The sequence below is a fragment of the Adiantum capillus-veneris genome, chromosome 13 (genome assembly GCF_014529385.1).
Source record: "Adiantum capillus-veneris isolate H3 chromosome 13, ASM1452938v2, whole genome shotgun sequence".
In the NCBI taxonomy this organism is placed as follows: Eukaryota; Viridiplantae; Streptophyta; class Polypodiopsida; order Polypodiales; family Pteridaceae; genus Adiantum; species Adiantum capillus-veneris.
This window is the reverse complement of record NC_140943.1, coordinates 41,565,479-41,579,394: the sequence shown is the minus strand read 5'-3', so window position 1 is coordinate 41,579,394 and position 13,916 is coordinate 41,565,479. Positions and strand designations below refer to the sequence as shown.

Sequence of the window (13,916 nt, the reverse complement as noted above, 5' to 3'; positions counted from 1 at the left end):
TTGTCGGTGCTGATCCCATTGTCGCATGTAATGTCTTTAACACCATGGTCAACACTAAGCAATAGGGAGCGTTGGGTAGTCACCAAGCTTCCTATTCACCCAGTAGTGACTCCACTATATGAATTGTAATCACATCACCAAAAGGGTCTTCATCGTCGGTTACACCAAGGTCAACACCAAGCGATAGGGAGCGTTGGGCAATCACCACGCTTCCTATTTGCCCAGTAGTGACTCCACTATCCCAAGGTCTTTACTGTGGCTTGTAATGGCTTTAACACCAAGGTCAACACCAAGCGATAGGGAGTGTTGGGCAGTCCCCAAGCTTCCTATTTGCCCAGTATTGACTCCACTGCGTGACTTGTCGGTTAACAGACCTAAAAGTCCCTTGCTACTCAAAGTACATGGGAAGATCTTTGTTGTTGATGAGTATAGCCGTGACCTACAAGAATCCTTTCAAAAGATTAAGGAGGCTATATCCATCTCTCAACAAAGGCAAAAAGTTGTTGGTGACAAGCACAGAAGGGCCTTAACGGTTAAAGAAAATGATTGGGTCTTACTTAAGTTTCCTAAGGCTCGATTGAGGCAAACGATAGGCAAAATCCTACGGGCCATCAAAAGTATTATGCTAAGCTATCAAAAAGATACTATGGTCCTTTCCAAATCTTGAAGCCCATCAATGCGATGGCTTATCAACTCAAGTTGCCCAACCATTGGCTCATACACAATGCTTTTCATGTGAGATTACTTAAGCCCTACAAAGGAGAGCCACCAGGTGAACCAACTATTGAAGACCCTCCTGAAATCGAAGACCAAGAAGAGGTGCTACAACCCGAAGCTATCCTTCGGCATGAAGACAAGGTACTATGACATGGTAAGATTATCCGACGGTATCTTATTAAGTTAAAAAACTATCCTTTTGAAGATGCTAGATGGTTGCAAGGTATACATCTTAAGGATAGTATGAACCTTGTCAAGGCTTACAATGCCACATTAGACTAAGCAAATGTACAATTTTTTTTTAAACGACCAATGTTTTTGTCTTATAAGACTAATTCTCTTTTGATTGTGCACAAATTTAAATAGTATGCATGCTTAGAATCACAGATGACGACGTCTCTCAAACACCAAGTAGAGTTTGTCACTCTACTTTGGAGAATGAAATGGACTAAAGAGCAGACATGCTTGAGGCAGCTATGCCTCCCAAGCACCAAATGGATAAGTCATCCATCTTGGAAAGATGTCGTAGGGTAAAAAGGGATCCTCTACCTGCTAAGCAACATTGACTAATGACTAAGGCTTTATCTCTTCTACCTCATAGTCGAGGACGACTATGATTTCAAGAGAGAGGTAATGTCATAAAATCTAATATCTAACCAACCCAAATGATTTTCTCATATTAAACTGATCACTTAATGTTGGAGAATAAACGAGAACAAGGGTTAGAATATAAACATGTGCTTTCAGATCTATCTCAACATGGGGCCAATGGTAAAGGGGTCCAAATGAGAAATGGTCTGTCAAAGAGCAAGGCTAGCTAATGGAGCTTAAAGACCTTAGGGTTAGCTTCATTAAAGACCTCCAAAGCTTAGTGTTAGAAAGTCCTTTGACCTTAGGTAAGCTAGGGCTGAGCTTGAGGTGGGAACCTGGCCCAAGTTTGAGGTGCTTGTCGTGTTTGCTGACTAAGGTGCTTGAGGTGCTTGTCGTGCTTGATGACTTAGATGCTTGAGGTCCTTGTCGTGCTTGCCGACTAGGGATCCTGAGGTGCTTGTGGGAACACTACCCAAGCTTGAGGTGCTCTGTCATGTTTGCGACTAAGGTGCTTGGGGGTAAGGTTTGCAAAAGTCAACAACTATCCCTACAAGGAGGGGGCGAGCCCTACAAGAGGGGGGTAGAGAGAGAACCCATACACCCTCACACAAGGCAAGCTTGGTACAAAGAAAGCAAAAGGGACACTTGTTAAGTTCCTCTTCATGTTGCCCTTATAGTGTGCATAAATCCTATTGGTTGGCCTCCCAAGGTGTCTAATGATAAATAAGTTAAATCAATTAATTGTTTTAGCATTTATTAAGTCCTCTCTCTCAAAGGGGAAAGGGGGACACTTGTCCCAAGACTACCCTTGTTGCTTGTAATGCATCCTACATGTGATTGGTCAGGCTTGCAGGGGTCCAATGATCTTCAAGCTTGTGCTAGAAGATCGACCAAAGCAAGTAGGGGGCATGCTTTAGGGGTATATTCTCCCACACATACTCACACACACTCTCATAGTGGCAAGTGCAAAGTGCAAGAGCTCCATCTCCTTCTCCAAGCTAGTAGAGAAGTAGAGAGCCTACACCAACTCTTGGCTATGGAATGCAAATCCAACCAAGAGCCATGCTTCAATGCTTAAGCTTGCCATCTTCTCCATCATCATTACTATGCTATTATGTATGCTAGCAAGAAGAGTGATGATAAGTGAGGAACTAATTCTTTCTTCTATGAAATGTTTCTTCTTCCTCAACTGTTGTCATGTTCTCTAAACTCTCTCTCTCTCTCTCTCTCTCTCTCTCTCTCTCTCTCTCTCTCGCAAAAGTATTGTTCATGCCAAGTTAACTAAATGCTATGTTTATGTTGCTACCATCAATTATGTTCACCCGCTATGCTCACAAAGTAATTTCACAAAAGTACTTTCTCTAATTTCCGCTACTCTCAAAGTTAATAGGCCATTTCCATTACACTTTAAGTAGATCTCTAAGTGTTATCAGTTTAATATCGCTACCACTAACGTCAACATAAGCTCAAATAACTCCCTTATGTAGGTAATGTGTAGGAGAGGCTCTCCACAAGAACAAGGAGCATAATGCAACTCAATGGAGGGTAATATAGATGGAAATTTCATGAATCATAGCAATGTCACCTATCCTTAATAACAATAGGGCTGGTGTTGCCAACTGCCACAACTGTTTATGCAATCGTGAAGGAGAGTGGGACACCATAGTCTGCCAACAACTTCTACAAAAGGAGACATTAAATCAGATTGTAGCCTTACCTCTACGAGGACATCATACTTGTAAGAAACAAATTCATTGAGATTACCAAAGTTGTGAACCCTTTGTCTAGCTTTGCAACCAACAAGAGCAAGGATTGCATATGGTAAATCTTTGGGCAGCACAAGATTTCAACCATAGGTCAAGCAAATTAATATAGAAATGAGGGATCACAATTGGTGATTCATAGAGTTCTGATCCCTCCGTCGAGCTCTACAACTAACAATGACCAAGGCTTGCATATTATAAATTTTTGGGCAACAAAAGAGTTCGAATCGAATTAACATAGGAACGAGGGACGACAATTGGTGCTTCATAGGGTTGTGATCCCTCTGCCTAGCTCTACAGCCAACAACGACCAAGGCTTGCATATGATAAATCTTTGGGAAACGTAAGAATACGGCCATAGGTCAAGAAAATTAATAAAGGAATGAGGGGTGAAAATTGGTGCACTGCTACTACATGCAATCTTGCACTGCATAGGTGAGGGAAGAGGAAGGTGGAGGAGAAGAAGGGAGCTTTACGTTGGGGTGAAGAATTCAAGGGGGGGAGAAGCAACATTAGAAGATAGAACTTGATCACCATTTAGAGACAAGCAGAGAGTATATGCATGTGAACTCAAGAGCTAAAAAGAGACTATTCACTTACTGCCACTAGCCATGTAAAGAGCCTATTCCTCTTGACGGGTCACCTTTATCGAGATAGGCAATGTGCATGCATGTAAAATTGAAAGATAAAGAAGTGGCTATGAAGGAATCATCCTAACCATGTGAAGACGCTGTTGCTTCTCGTCTATTTCTATCTAGCATGTTATTTGATGACATTGTCTCCATGCATGCCAAGACTTCATTGGTTTTTAGTAACACTACCCTTAGCTGTTTGTCCTTGCCCAATCCTCTTTTTGGAGACATCTTGAAAGAATTTTTTTGGTAGTTGTTGAGAGTCTAATATGGTAAATCCCCTTGCAAAAGGGGAGAATATTTGTTGTTGTGTGTTGTAGGAAATATGTGACATTTTGTTTTCTTAACATTCTTGTAGCCCAGTGGAAAACCTTACATGAACAAAGAGAGGATAAGCTAGAGATCTTTAACACCTTGTGTGTGTTTACTCTTTCACCTTGTCCTCAAGACACTTTTGAACTAACCACCACATGGTGTGTGTTGGGGATGTGCTGAGAATGAGAAGGCATTAAGAGAGGCACCTTGCAAGGACCTATCTCTACACATTGTATTTCTAGGCTCTTGTCTATCTTAGAGCATGGCCTTAGTTTTCCACAAGGACTTTGCAATTGGGAAGCAAAAATGGATCATTTGGTCTTAGCCGATCACAAGGGATCTTATCCGCACTTCGATCTTCAAACTCACTCAAAAGAGGATCCCTAACTGACTCAATACATGAAAAAGGGAGCCTTACATGATTCAATTCGTGGGAGAGCACCCCAAGTAGCCTATTGTAGCCTCTCTTGCACCTATTAGTCAAACATGAATGCCTTAAGATTTTCACAATACAACAATTTAACGAATGTTTGTTAAACATTGGATTTGTACACCATATGACATTCTATCTTGAAGTGCATGCTTATGAAAAACCTACCGGAACCATCCAAGGATGCTCAACAAGAATTTGGCATAGGGTAATCCAAAAGTGTCTCCTTTAAATGACTACTTTGTTAAGTATGGAGCCTTGATTTACCCTTGTAATTTTTTGTGGTAAAAGCGCACATTTGTAAGGCCCCCATTATGAGGAGAAGCCATCGTGCGTGAAGGAAAATCACTCACCGGAAACCAAAATTTTCACGGACAAGAATTAGGGGCAACTTTAGAAGCCTCAGGGGCGGAGGCCCCCGAGACTTTTTTTCGCCGGAATATTATGGCCGGACGGCGGTCGGAAAGTTGTCGGAAAACAACTGGTCGGTTGGCCGGTGGCCGGTAGTCAATGGCCGATGGCCGGTGGTCGAAAGTCAATGGCCGGTGGTCGGTGGTCAGAAGTCAATGGCCGGTGGTCGGTGGCCGAATTCAAAAGCGGACTTGTCTTCTCAAGGGCAGCCACACATGGGCGGATTGGAGGGTCCAATTTGGACTTATTCGCACAAGGGCGGCTACACATGGCTGTCTCTCATAAGAGAGGGCATCCCTTTTGGCCTATAAAAGGAGGCCATTTCTACACACATTGCATAGTGTGAAGTTGATGCAACAAGGTGAGTGTGAGGTGGTGAGAGTGAAGCAAGGTGGGAGCTCCATTAAGGGTATAATCCCTTTGTAAACTACTTCTTGTTTTGAAGTACTAAAGCCATTGTGTGGCTACTTTCCCGTGGACGTAGCCCACATTGGGTGAACCACGTATATCGTGTGTACTCTCTCTCTCTCTCTCTACTCTATAATCTCGTGTATATAAATATGTCTCTCTTCATTAAGTAATCTACTCAATTATCTATTTAGCTACGTCTTATTTCCTAACAACTGGTATCAGAGCAAGGTTTGCTCGTAGCTAAATTATCTCAAGGAAAGGATTCCTTGAATTGAGTGGGAGTTATGGCGGACGAAGGGAAGCTCAAGATTGAGAAGTTCAACGGCAAAAACTACCAACATTGGAAGATGCAGATTGAAGACTATCTCTACCAAAAGGACCTCTATTTGCCACTAGGCGGTCTTGCGAAGAAGCCCGCAACAATGGCAGATGAAGCATGGATTGTCCTTGATCGAAAGGCACTGAGAACAATCCGGTTAAGCTTGGCGTCAACGGTGGCCTTCAATGTTTCAGAGATGAAGACCACGGAGGACTTGATAAGTCACTTGACGACTTCTACGAGAATCCATCGGCATCCAATAAGGTATTTCTTATGAAGCGCTTGTTCAATCTAAAGATGGCAGAGAATGGTTCAGTTGCAGAACACCTAAATGACTTTAACACAAACATAAGTCAACTTCGATCAGTGAAAATCAATTTCGATGACGAAGTGCGAGCTCTCCTTATACTATCATCTCTACCGGATAGTTGGGACAGCCTTGTGATGGCTGTAAGTAATTCTATCTCTGGCACAAATACTCTTAAGTTTGATGATGTTGTGGGTGTTCTCCTAAGCGAGGAAATGCGAAGGAGAAGCACAGGAGAATCATCAAGTGCTGCACTATCAGTGGAAACAAGAGGAAGGCTTAAGGAGAGGTTCAAAAACCAAAAGGGTCGTGATCGCTCAAGGCGGAGCAAGTCACGCACAAAGTTAGTTCTTGAATGTTGGAACTGCGGCAAGAAGGGCCACGTCAAGAAGGATTGCTGGTCCAAGAAGAAGAAGGAGACAGAGTCTCAAGACAACAAGCCAACATCGGAGGCCAATGTGGCAGGTAAAGTAGAGCAAGATGCTCTAATTCTCTCATTAGACAATGTGTCTAATTCCTGGATAGTAGATTCCGGGGCTTCATTCCATGCGACACCACACAAGCAATATTTCCAAGACTACACCAAAGGTAATTTTGGGTATGTATACTTGGGAGATGATGAAGCTTGTGAGATTGTCGGCAAAGGTACACTTTTTGTCAAAACTGCTAACGGAAATGAATGGAAGCTTAAAGATGTTAGGCATGTTCCTTCTCGTCGCAAAAATTTGATCTCTACAGGACAATTGGATGATGAAGGTCACAACATTGCATTCGGAAACAAACGGTGGAAGATCTCAAAGGGATCTTTGGTGGTTGCCAAGAGTGAAAAAGTCGGTACACTTTACTTGTGTACTGTTAGCATGCAACCTTCAGCTTGTGCAGCAACTACATAAGTTGACAGTGCGGTGTGGCACTACCGACTTGGGCATATGAGTGCCAAAGGAATGCAAATCCTTCAAACAAAGAAGCTTCTACCAAGTTTGAAAGAAGTGGACTTAGAGTTCTGTGAAGATTGTGTTTATGGTAAAAAGAGGGTAAAATTTCAAAAATCAGGAAATGAAAGAAAAAATAAAAAACTTGAGTTGGTTCATTCTGATGTTTGGGGTCCTTCAAGTACACCATCACTTGGTGGCTCATTGTACTATGTAACATTCATAGCCGAAGCGACTAGAAAAACATGGGTTTATGTCATGAAGAATAAATCCGATGTATTTTCCATATTTCAAAGGTGGAAAGCCTTTGTGGAGAATGAAACAGGTACCAAGGTTAAATGCCTCAGATCTGACAATGGAGGCGAATATTGCAGCCAAGCTTTTGAAAGCTTTTGTGCTAGCAATGGCATTTGGAGGCAAAGGACAACCCCAAAGACACCTCAACAAAATGGGATTTCGGAAAGGATGAACAGGACAATCATGGAACGAGCACGAAGCATGCGGCTACATGCAGGCCTACCGCTTGAGCTTTGGGCAGAAGCTGTAAGTACGTCTGTGTACTTAATCAATCGGTCACCCTCAACGGCATTGGATGGGGGAGTTCCAGAGGAGGCATGGACAGGTAAACCGGTGAATTATGCATTTCTCAAAGTGTTTGGGTGTGAGGCTTTCATGCACATAGATAGAATCCTAAGATCAAAGTTAGATGCAAAGTCCAAAAAGTGTTTCTTCATTGGCTATGGAGAAGGAGACTTTGGGTATCGCCTATGGAATCCTGAAGATGGTAAAATCTTAAGAGTAGGGATGTAATTTTTAACGAACAAAATATGTACAAAGATTACTTGGAAAGAAAACAAACAAAAGAAACAGGTGATGAGTACATGGAGCTTGAGGACGGTGAAGACTCAAGGACTGCAAACAGTGACAATGTGCAACAACGTCAACCAAATGAGGAGCCTCAACCTATTCCCCGAAGATCTACAAGAGCAAGTAGACCTCCAGAAAGGTTTGTTCCTTCCTTCAACCATCTCTTGATCTCAGATTCTGCAGAGCCGGAATCATATGAAGAAGCTATGCAACATGAATCCAAAGAAGAATGGACGAAGAGCATGCAAGTGGAGATGGACTCACTACATCGCAACCAAACATGGGAGTTGGTTGAGTTGCCTAAAGGTAAGTGGGCACTTCAAAACAAATGGGTGTACAAGCTAAAGGAAGAAGAAGGTGGGAAGAAAAGGTACAAGTCTAGGCTTGTGGTAAAAGGTTTTTCTCAAAAGAAAGGTATTGACTTCAGTGAAATATTTTCTCCTGTTGTAAAAATGAACTCAATTAGGCTTGTGTTAAGCCTTGTGGCTGCTCATGATCTAAATCTCGAGCAAATGGATGTAAATACGGCATTCCCTCACGGTGACTTAGAGGAGGAAATCTACATGCTTCAACCAAAGGGGTATGAAGTAAAAGGTAAGGAGAAAATGGTTTGCAGATTAAAGAAGAGCTTGTATGGTTTAAAGCAAGCATCAAGACAATGGTACTTGAAGTTTGATTGATGGATGTTGGATCATGGATTCACAAGATGCAACTCGGATCACTGCGTCTACACGAAGAATTTGGGAGATGGGAAATTCATCATCCTAATGTTGTATGTTGATGACATGTTGATTTCAAGTGCTAACATGCAGGACATCAAAGACCTAAAAGAGGAGCTGTTCAAATCTTTTTCAATGAAAGATTTAGGTGCTGCAAAGAGGATACTTGGTATGAAAATATCAAGGGACAGGACGAAGAAGACAATAAAGCTATCTCAAGAAGATTACATCAAGAAGGTACTAGAAAGGTTTGCAATGCAAAATGCAAAACCAGTTTCTACACCTTTGGCTGGTCATTTTAAACTAACGAAGGATATGTGTCCAAAGACACAAGAGGAGATAGCCTATATGTCTAAAGTTCCATATGCTGCAGCGGTAGGTTCTCTAATCTATGCTATGGTCTGGACAAGGCTAGACATTGCACATGCAGTGGGAGTTGTGAGTAGGTTCATGGACAACCCAGGTAAAGAGCATTGGCAAGCTGTGAAGTGGATACTTAGGTATCTAAAAGGGACAACAACAAATGCTTTGTATTTTGGAGGAACTGAAATTTTTCTAGAAGGGTATGCTGATGCAGATATGGCAGGTGACAAAGATACTCGAAGGAGCACTACTGGCTATGTGTTCACGGTTGGAGGCACAGCAGTAAGCTAGGCTTCAAAGCTGCAGAAAGTGGTTTCACTTTCTACCACGGAAGCAGAGTATGTAGCAATGACGGAGGCAAGCAAAGAAATTCTGTGGCTTCACAGATTCTTAGAAGAGCTTGGATTCAAACAAGACAATTGTGTCTTGTACAGTGATAGCCAAAGCGCTATGCATCTTGCGAAGAACTCAGCCTTTCATTCAAGGACAAAGCACATTGAGGTGAGATATCACTTCATACGCACTCTTTTGGAAGAGGGACAACTAAAGCTAGGAAAGGTGCATACAAGTGAAAATCCTGCAGACATGTTTACAAAGGTGGTCAACAAGGAGAAGTTGAGCTTTTGCTCATCTTCAATCGGCAATCAAGGATAAGAAGCCAGAATGGAAAGCAGTCACAGATTTGGTTTGGAGATCAGTCTCCAAGTGGGAGATTGTTAAGTATGGAGCCTTGATTTACCCTTGTAATTTTCTGTGGTAAAAGCGAACATTTGTAAGGCCCCCATTATGAGGAGAAGCCATCGTGCGTGAAGGAAAATCACTCACCGGAAACCAAAATTTTCATGGACAAGAATCAGGGGCAACTTTAGAAGCCTCGGGGGTGGAGGCCCCCGAGACTTTTTTTCCGCCGGAATATTCCTTTTCGTCGGAATATTATGGCCGGACGGGGCCGGAAAGTGGTCGGAAAACAACCGGTCGGTTGGCCGGTGGACGGTAGTCAATGGCCGATGGCCGGTGGTCGGAAGTCAATGGCCGGTGGTCGGTGGCCGAATTCAAAAGCGGACTTGTCTTCTCAAGGACGGCCACACATGGGCGGATTGGAGGGTCCGATTTGGACTTATTCGCACAAGGGCGGCTACATATGGCTGTCTCTCATAAGAGAGGGTAGCCCTTTTGGCCTATAAAAGGAGACCATTTCTACACACATTGCATAGTGTGAAGTTGATGCAACAAGGTGAGTGTGAGGTGGTGAGAGTGAAGCAAGGCGGGAGCTCCATTACGGGTATAATCCCTTTGTAAACTACTTCTTGTTTTGAAGTACTAAAGCCATTGTGTGGCTGCTTTCCCGTGGACGTAGCCCACATTGGGTGAACCACGTATATCGTGTGTACTCTCTCTCTCTCTCTCTCTACTCTATAATCTCGTGTATATAAATCTGTCTCTCTCCATTAAGTAATCTACTCAATTATCTATTTAGCTACGTCTTATTTCCTAACAGACTTTGTCATCCTTCCAGAAATGTTGATGCAATGCCACATATGTAGTCTACACTAATGCTACCATTGCTTACAACTAATCTCTCTCACGCTTCCCAACGAGACAAGCTTTGTTGCTTAACGAGATCGTAGTGGCGAGTCTAGCATGTAATTTTATATTTCATCGAGGAAGGTGGAAATTCCAAGAGCACTGGCTTTTTGGCCTGCCCAAAGGGCTAGTGAAAAATATGAGCTCCTTCTAGGGCTTGGCTAAATTTAGATTCTTTGAAGAAGAAAAATTGATTGGTGGAATGATATTATTACAAGGACAAATGTGTGAGAGTTGGAATGGCTGCACACTAGAGCTCACACAATTGTGTGATTTAATGACATTGAATGCAGGTGCATGATCTAGTTCTATGCTTTGCATTGCTGTGGGGCAGACATCAAAATATCCCCAACGTTGGCATCAATTTTTTTGGTAGCTTGCAAACGAGCTCTTTCTATGGGATACCATCAATTGAAGCCAGTGGCTAGCATCTATATATGCGATGGAGGAAGCAAGCAAGGTGGAGGGGCGCACAATGTTCACGTGCCTTCGAGGTTTATAGTAACTAGTATGGGTGGTGCATGCATGCTTAGCTACTTTTGGTGCAAAGGGGGACCATCAATCTTGTGCAATTTAGTAACAATGAGGTGCTGCTTATTTATCCACGAGCTCATATGACACACCTCCTTTGCAGTTGTAATTTGTTGGTGTCAAAACTACACATCGTGCCCGAGTGGGCGAGGCATTTTTTGTTTTCTTTTTTGAGGCCTTCCATGCCAACAAGAGGAAGCATCGTCTTGGAGCATGAATTTATTTAAAGGGAAAATTACCAAAATACCCCTCTAATTTGTGGAAATTACCAAAAGACCCCTCAAATTTCAAAAATTCCCAAAATACCCTTGTATCTACTTTAGCTGGATTGTTCCTAATTTTTATTCTTTTTTGACAATGTATATACGTTTTTAGTGCTTAGCATGTAATTTCACAAATTACCTCCCAAAAAAAGACAATTATGTCTAAAAATAATGAAGCAATTCATCTCCAAAGCCTACATAGCCAGCTCAGATTCTAAAACGTTAGTATCTTGTATTCATAGACAATCAGTCTTCTTATGAAGAGCTACAATCTTTTCAATTTTCGGATAAATTTACTCTCACAACTAGGGGTATTTTGGGAATTTTGGAAAATTTGAAGGGCATAATGGGAATTTTTGACAAAATATGAGAAGTATATTGGGAATTTTTGAAATTTGAAGGGTATTTTGGGAATTTTCACAAATTAGAGGGGTATTTTGGTAATTTTCCCTTTTTTTAAACCGCCTCCCGATATTAGTCCTTTATGCAGCCAAAAGGGCGGAACCATTGTACTTTCCTACCCCGGTCCCTTATTGGCCCCTTTACCGTAAAGCAGGTTGTGTGCAAATGATTGTGTTGTAAAAACCTCACGTTTCCGATTAAAGTACAGTGTGTGGGTATTTATTAGTGCCAACATTCCTTTTGTGAGATTGTTTGGCTATGGCGGGCTGCATATTTGCAGGAAGATGCAACAGCTTACCAGACCGAGCTCTTTTGCTTGCTTAGTAAGCATTTTGCGGCCTCTGTTTCTTCATCACCGTGACCCGCATTCTGAAGCAGCCACAATCTTCATCGGATGAGCCGCTGCTTCTTCTCTCCACTTTAAGTTGTTGCTGCTTGCGATTCAGAGGATTGTAGCTGTCCAGAAGCTAACGAAGTCCGTTTAGGTAAGCTTCACCCTGTTAGAGCTTTGCACCATTTCAAGCTCGTCCTCTAGGTGTTACTTTGGGAACAAAATGGAGGATTGCAGTGATGGTCGTTCTATTTTCAGTCGCAGTTCGTAGGTATGGGATGAGTTATGGCGAAGTGGAGGCTAGAATGGGCTTATTCTGGCTATGAGTATTACCTGATGAGCAGGAAAAAGCAGGAAATGAACTAAGCAGAAAGTTGTCCTGCGTGTGGCCCATGAGTCTATGAAGTTTTCTGGATGCCTCAGTATCACGTATTTCACGTCTTTCACATGCTTTGTTTGCGGACTCTTCCCCATGTAATTTGTCTTTGGCCTTCCTTGGCATTTTCTGAAATCCCTATCTCAGGGGATGGCAGCGCCCCAATCATCAGTTAGTTCACAAAATCAAGCAGTTCAAGGTCCCAGGCTGGCCAGCAGTGCCGGTAGAAGGACTGGTCGTGTAGCTGTGCATGAGAGTTATGATTTGGCTTCAGACGCAAGCATTAAGCCACCAGCTTCACCACTCAGGTCAGTTACCGTATCCATCGGCATTACATCTGATGTTGTCAGAAGTAACTCCCCTCTTCCTAAAATTGCCTCCTCAACACCAATTGTACATTCATCTTGGATTCAAAGGCTCAAGCCGTCCAGTCATCGCTGTGCTGCTAAGGACGAGCCACCTATTTTTTCAAAGGACAGGGTTGTTTGCACCCATTTCACAAAGGACTACAGCAGTTGCGGTAGGGGCCTCAAAAAATCTACCCATCATTCGCGATCTGCATCTTGGCCTCCCCACAGCAGTCAGTCAAACGCTACACGGCAACTGGCCTTGGACGTAGAAGAACCTGCTTGTGACTCTCCAGAAGAACGTTATAATGCAGCCCCAATTTCCTCTCACCTTAATCATCAATATGCTTGTGTACTGTCAAAGAATGCTTCTCAGAGTAGTGAGGCTGGTTCTAGGACTGGTAGTCAACAGGATTGTCGAAAGCACTTCTGTCCATCGGGGGGTTTTGTACCTTGTTCTCAGCTCTTTAGCAAGGGTAAAGACCACAGGAAGCCTGAAAGTTGTTCTGGACAACAGTCTCAGGATCACATCAATGAGGAAAGTAAATCTAAATTTTTGGCACGATTTGAGCAGGAAAAACTGCACAGTCGATCACAACAAGTGAAAAATAATAACTGGGGTAATTTTGATGGTTCCTTCCCCATATTCAGTGATTTTGTGAGTGCTCCTCCTCTACCTGTTTCAGTATGTGGGGCGGGGTATAGTAGTGGTGCCAGTGCAGATGCAGATGCAGATGCAGATGCCAGTTATTGTTATGCTAAGCCCTTGGCTTTTGATGTTTTAAATGGGAAAGAAATTGACCAATCAGGCTTTGGAAAATTTGATTGCAGAGGTGAAAATGCGGCAGCAGATGTATTGAGAGAAAAAGAGAAGTTAGACAAGTTCGGTTTAATTTTACCCTATAAGGAAGAAGCTGTACAAAATGGTTTATCTATGGGGTTTAAAGGTGCAGTAAAACTTAATATGCCACAGGCTAGAGAAAATTTTGATCTGTTCAAGGGAGCTGCTGGAAAAGCTTACCTGCGGAGTGGTTTCTCCACGAAACGACCTGATGATCCACATCTTAGCAACGTAAATTATCAGAGGCCTGGTGCACGTACGACAGAGGACACAACAGCGCAAAACTTTACACCGAGTGGAATAGGTGCATCACGTCTAAAAAAGTACAATCTGGTCACTTCACAGACCCCACATTCTGGGGAGGTGGGTCAAGCCAGTAGATCAGATGTCCCTATCACATCATTGCATGAAGATGCTGCAAGGTTTGCTAATGTTTTTACTGGTTGCTTATTAATGGCGTATTT

General features: G+C 42.7%; 1 protein-coding gene and 1 pseudogene across 2 annotated transcripts in view; one reads left to right on the top strand and one right to left on the bottom strand.

Moving 5' to 3' along the window:
- Positions 1–3,784: 3,784 nt before the first annotated feature.
- LOC147443868 (uncharacterized) lies at positions 3,785–12,362 on the bottom strand (annotated as a pseudogene).
- The window catches only part of LOC147443867 (uncharacterized), a 39,430-nt gene continuing 37,284 nt past the window's right edge, over positions 11,771–13,916 (top strand). Inside the window, exons 1-2 of one of the 2 annotated variants that reach the window (XM_086526679.1) lie at positions 11,771–12,042; positions 12,147–13,874. In XM_086526679.1, the coding sequence (XP_086382805.1) occupies positions 12,415–13,874 (1,460 nt within the window). In that variant the 5' untranslated portion in view covers positions 11,771–12,042; positions 12,147–12,414. Of the gene's footprint in view, positions 13,875–13,916 lie in introns of both variants that reach the window. The other variant, XM_086526680.1, reaches the window with a different exon arrangement.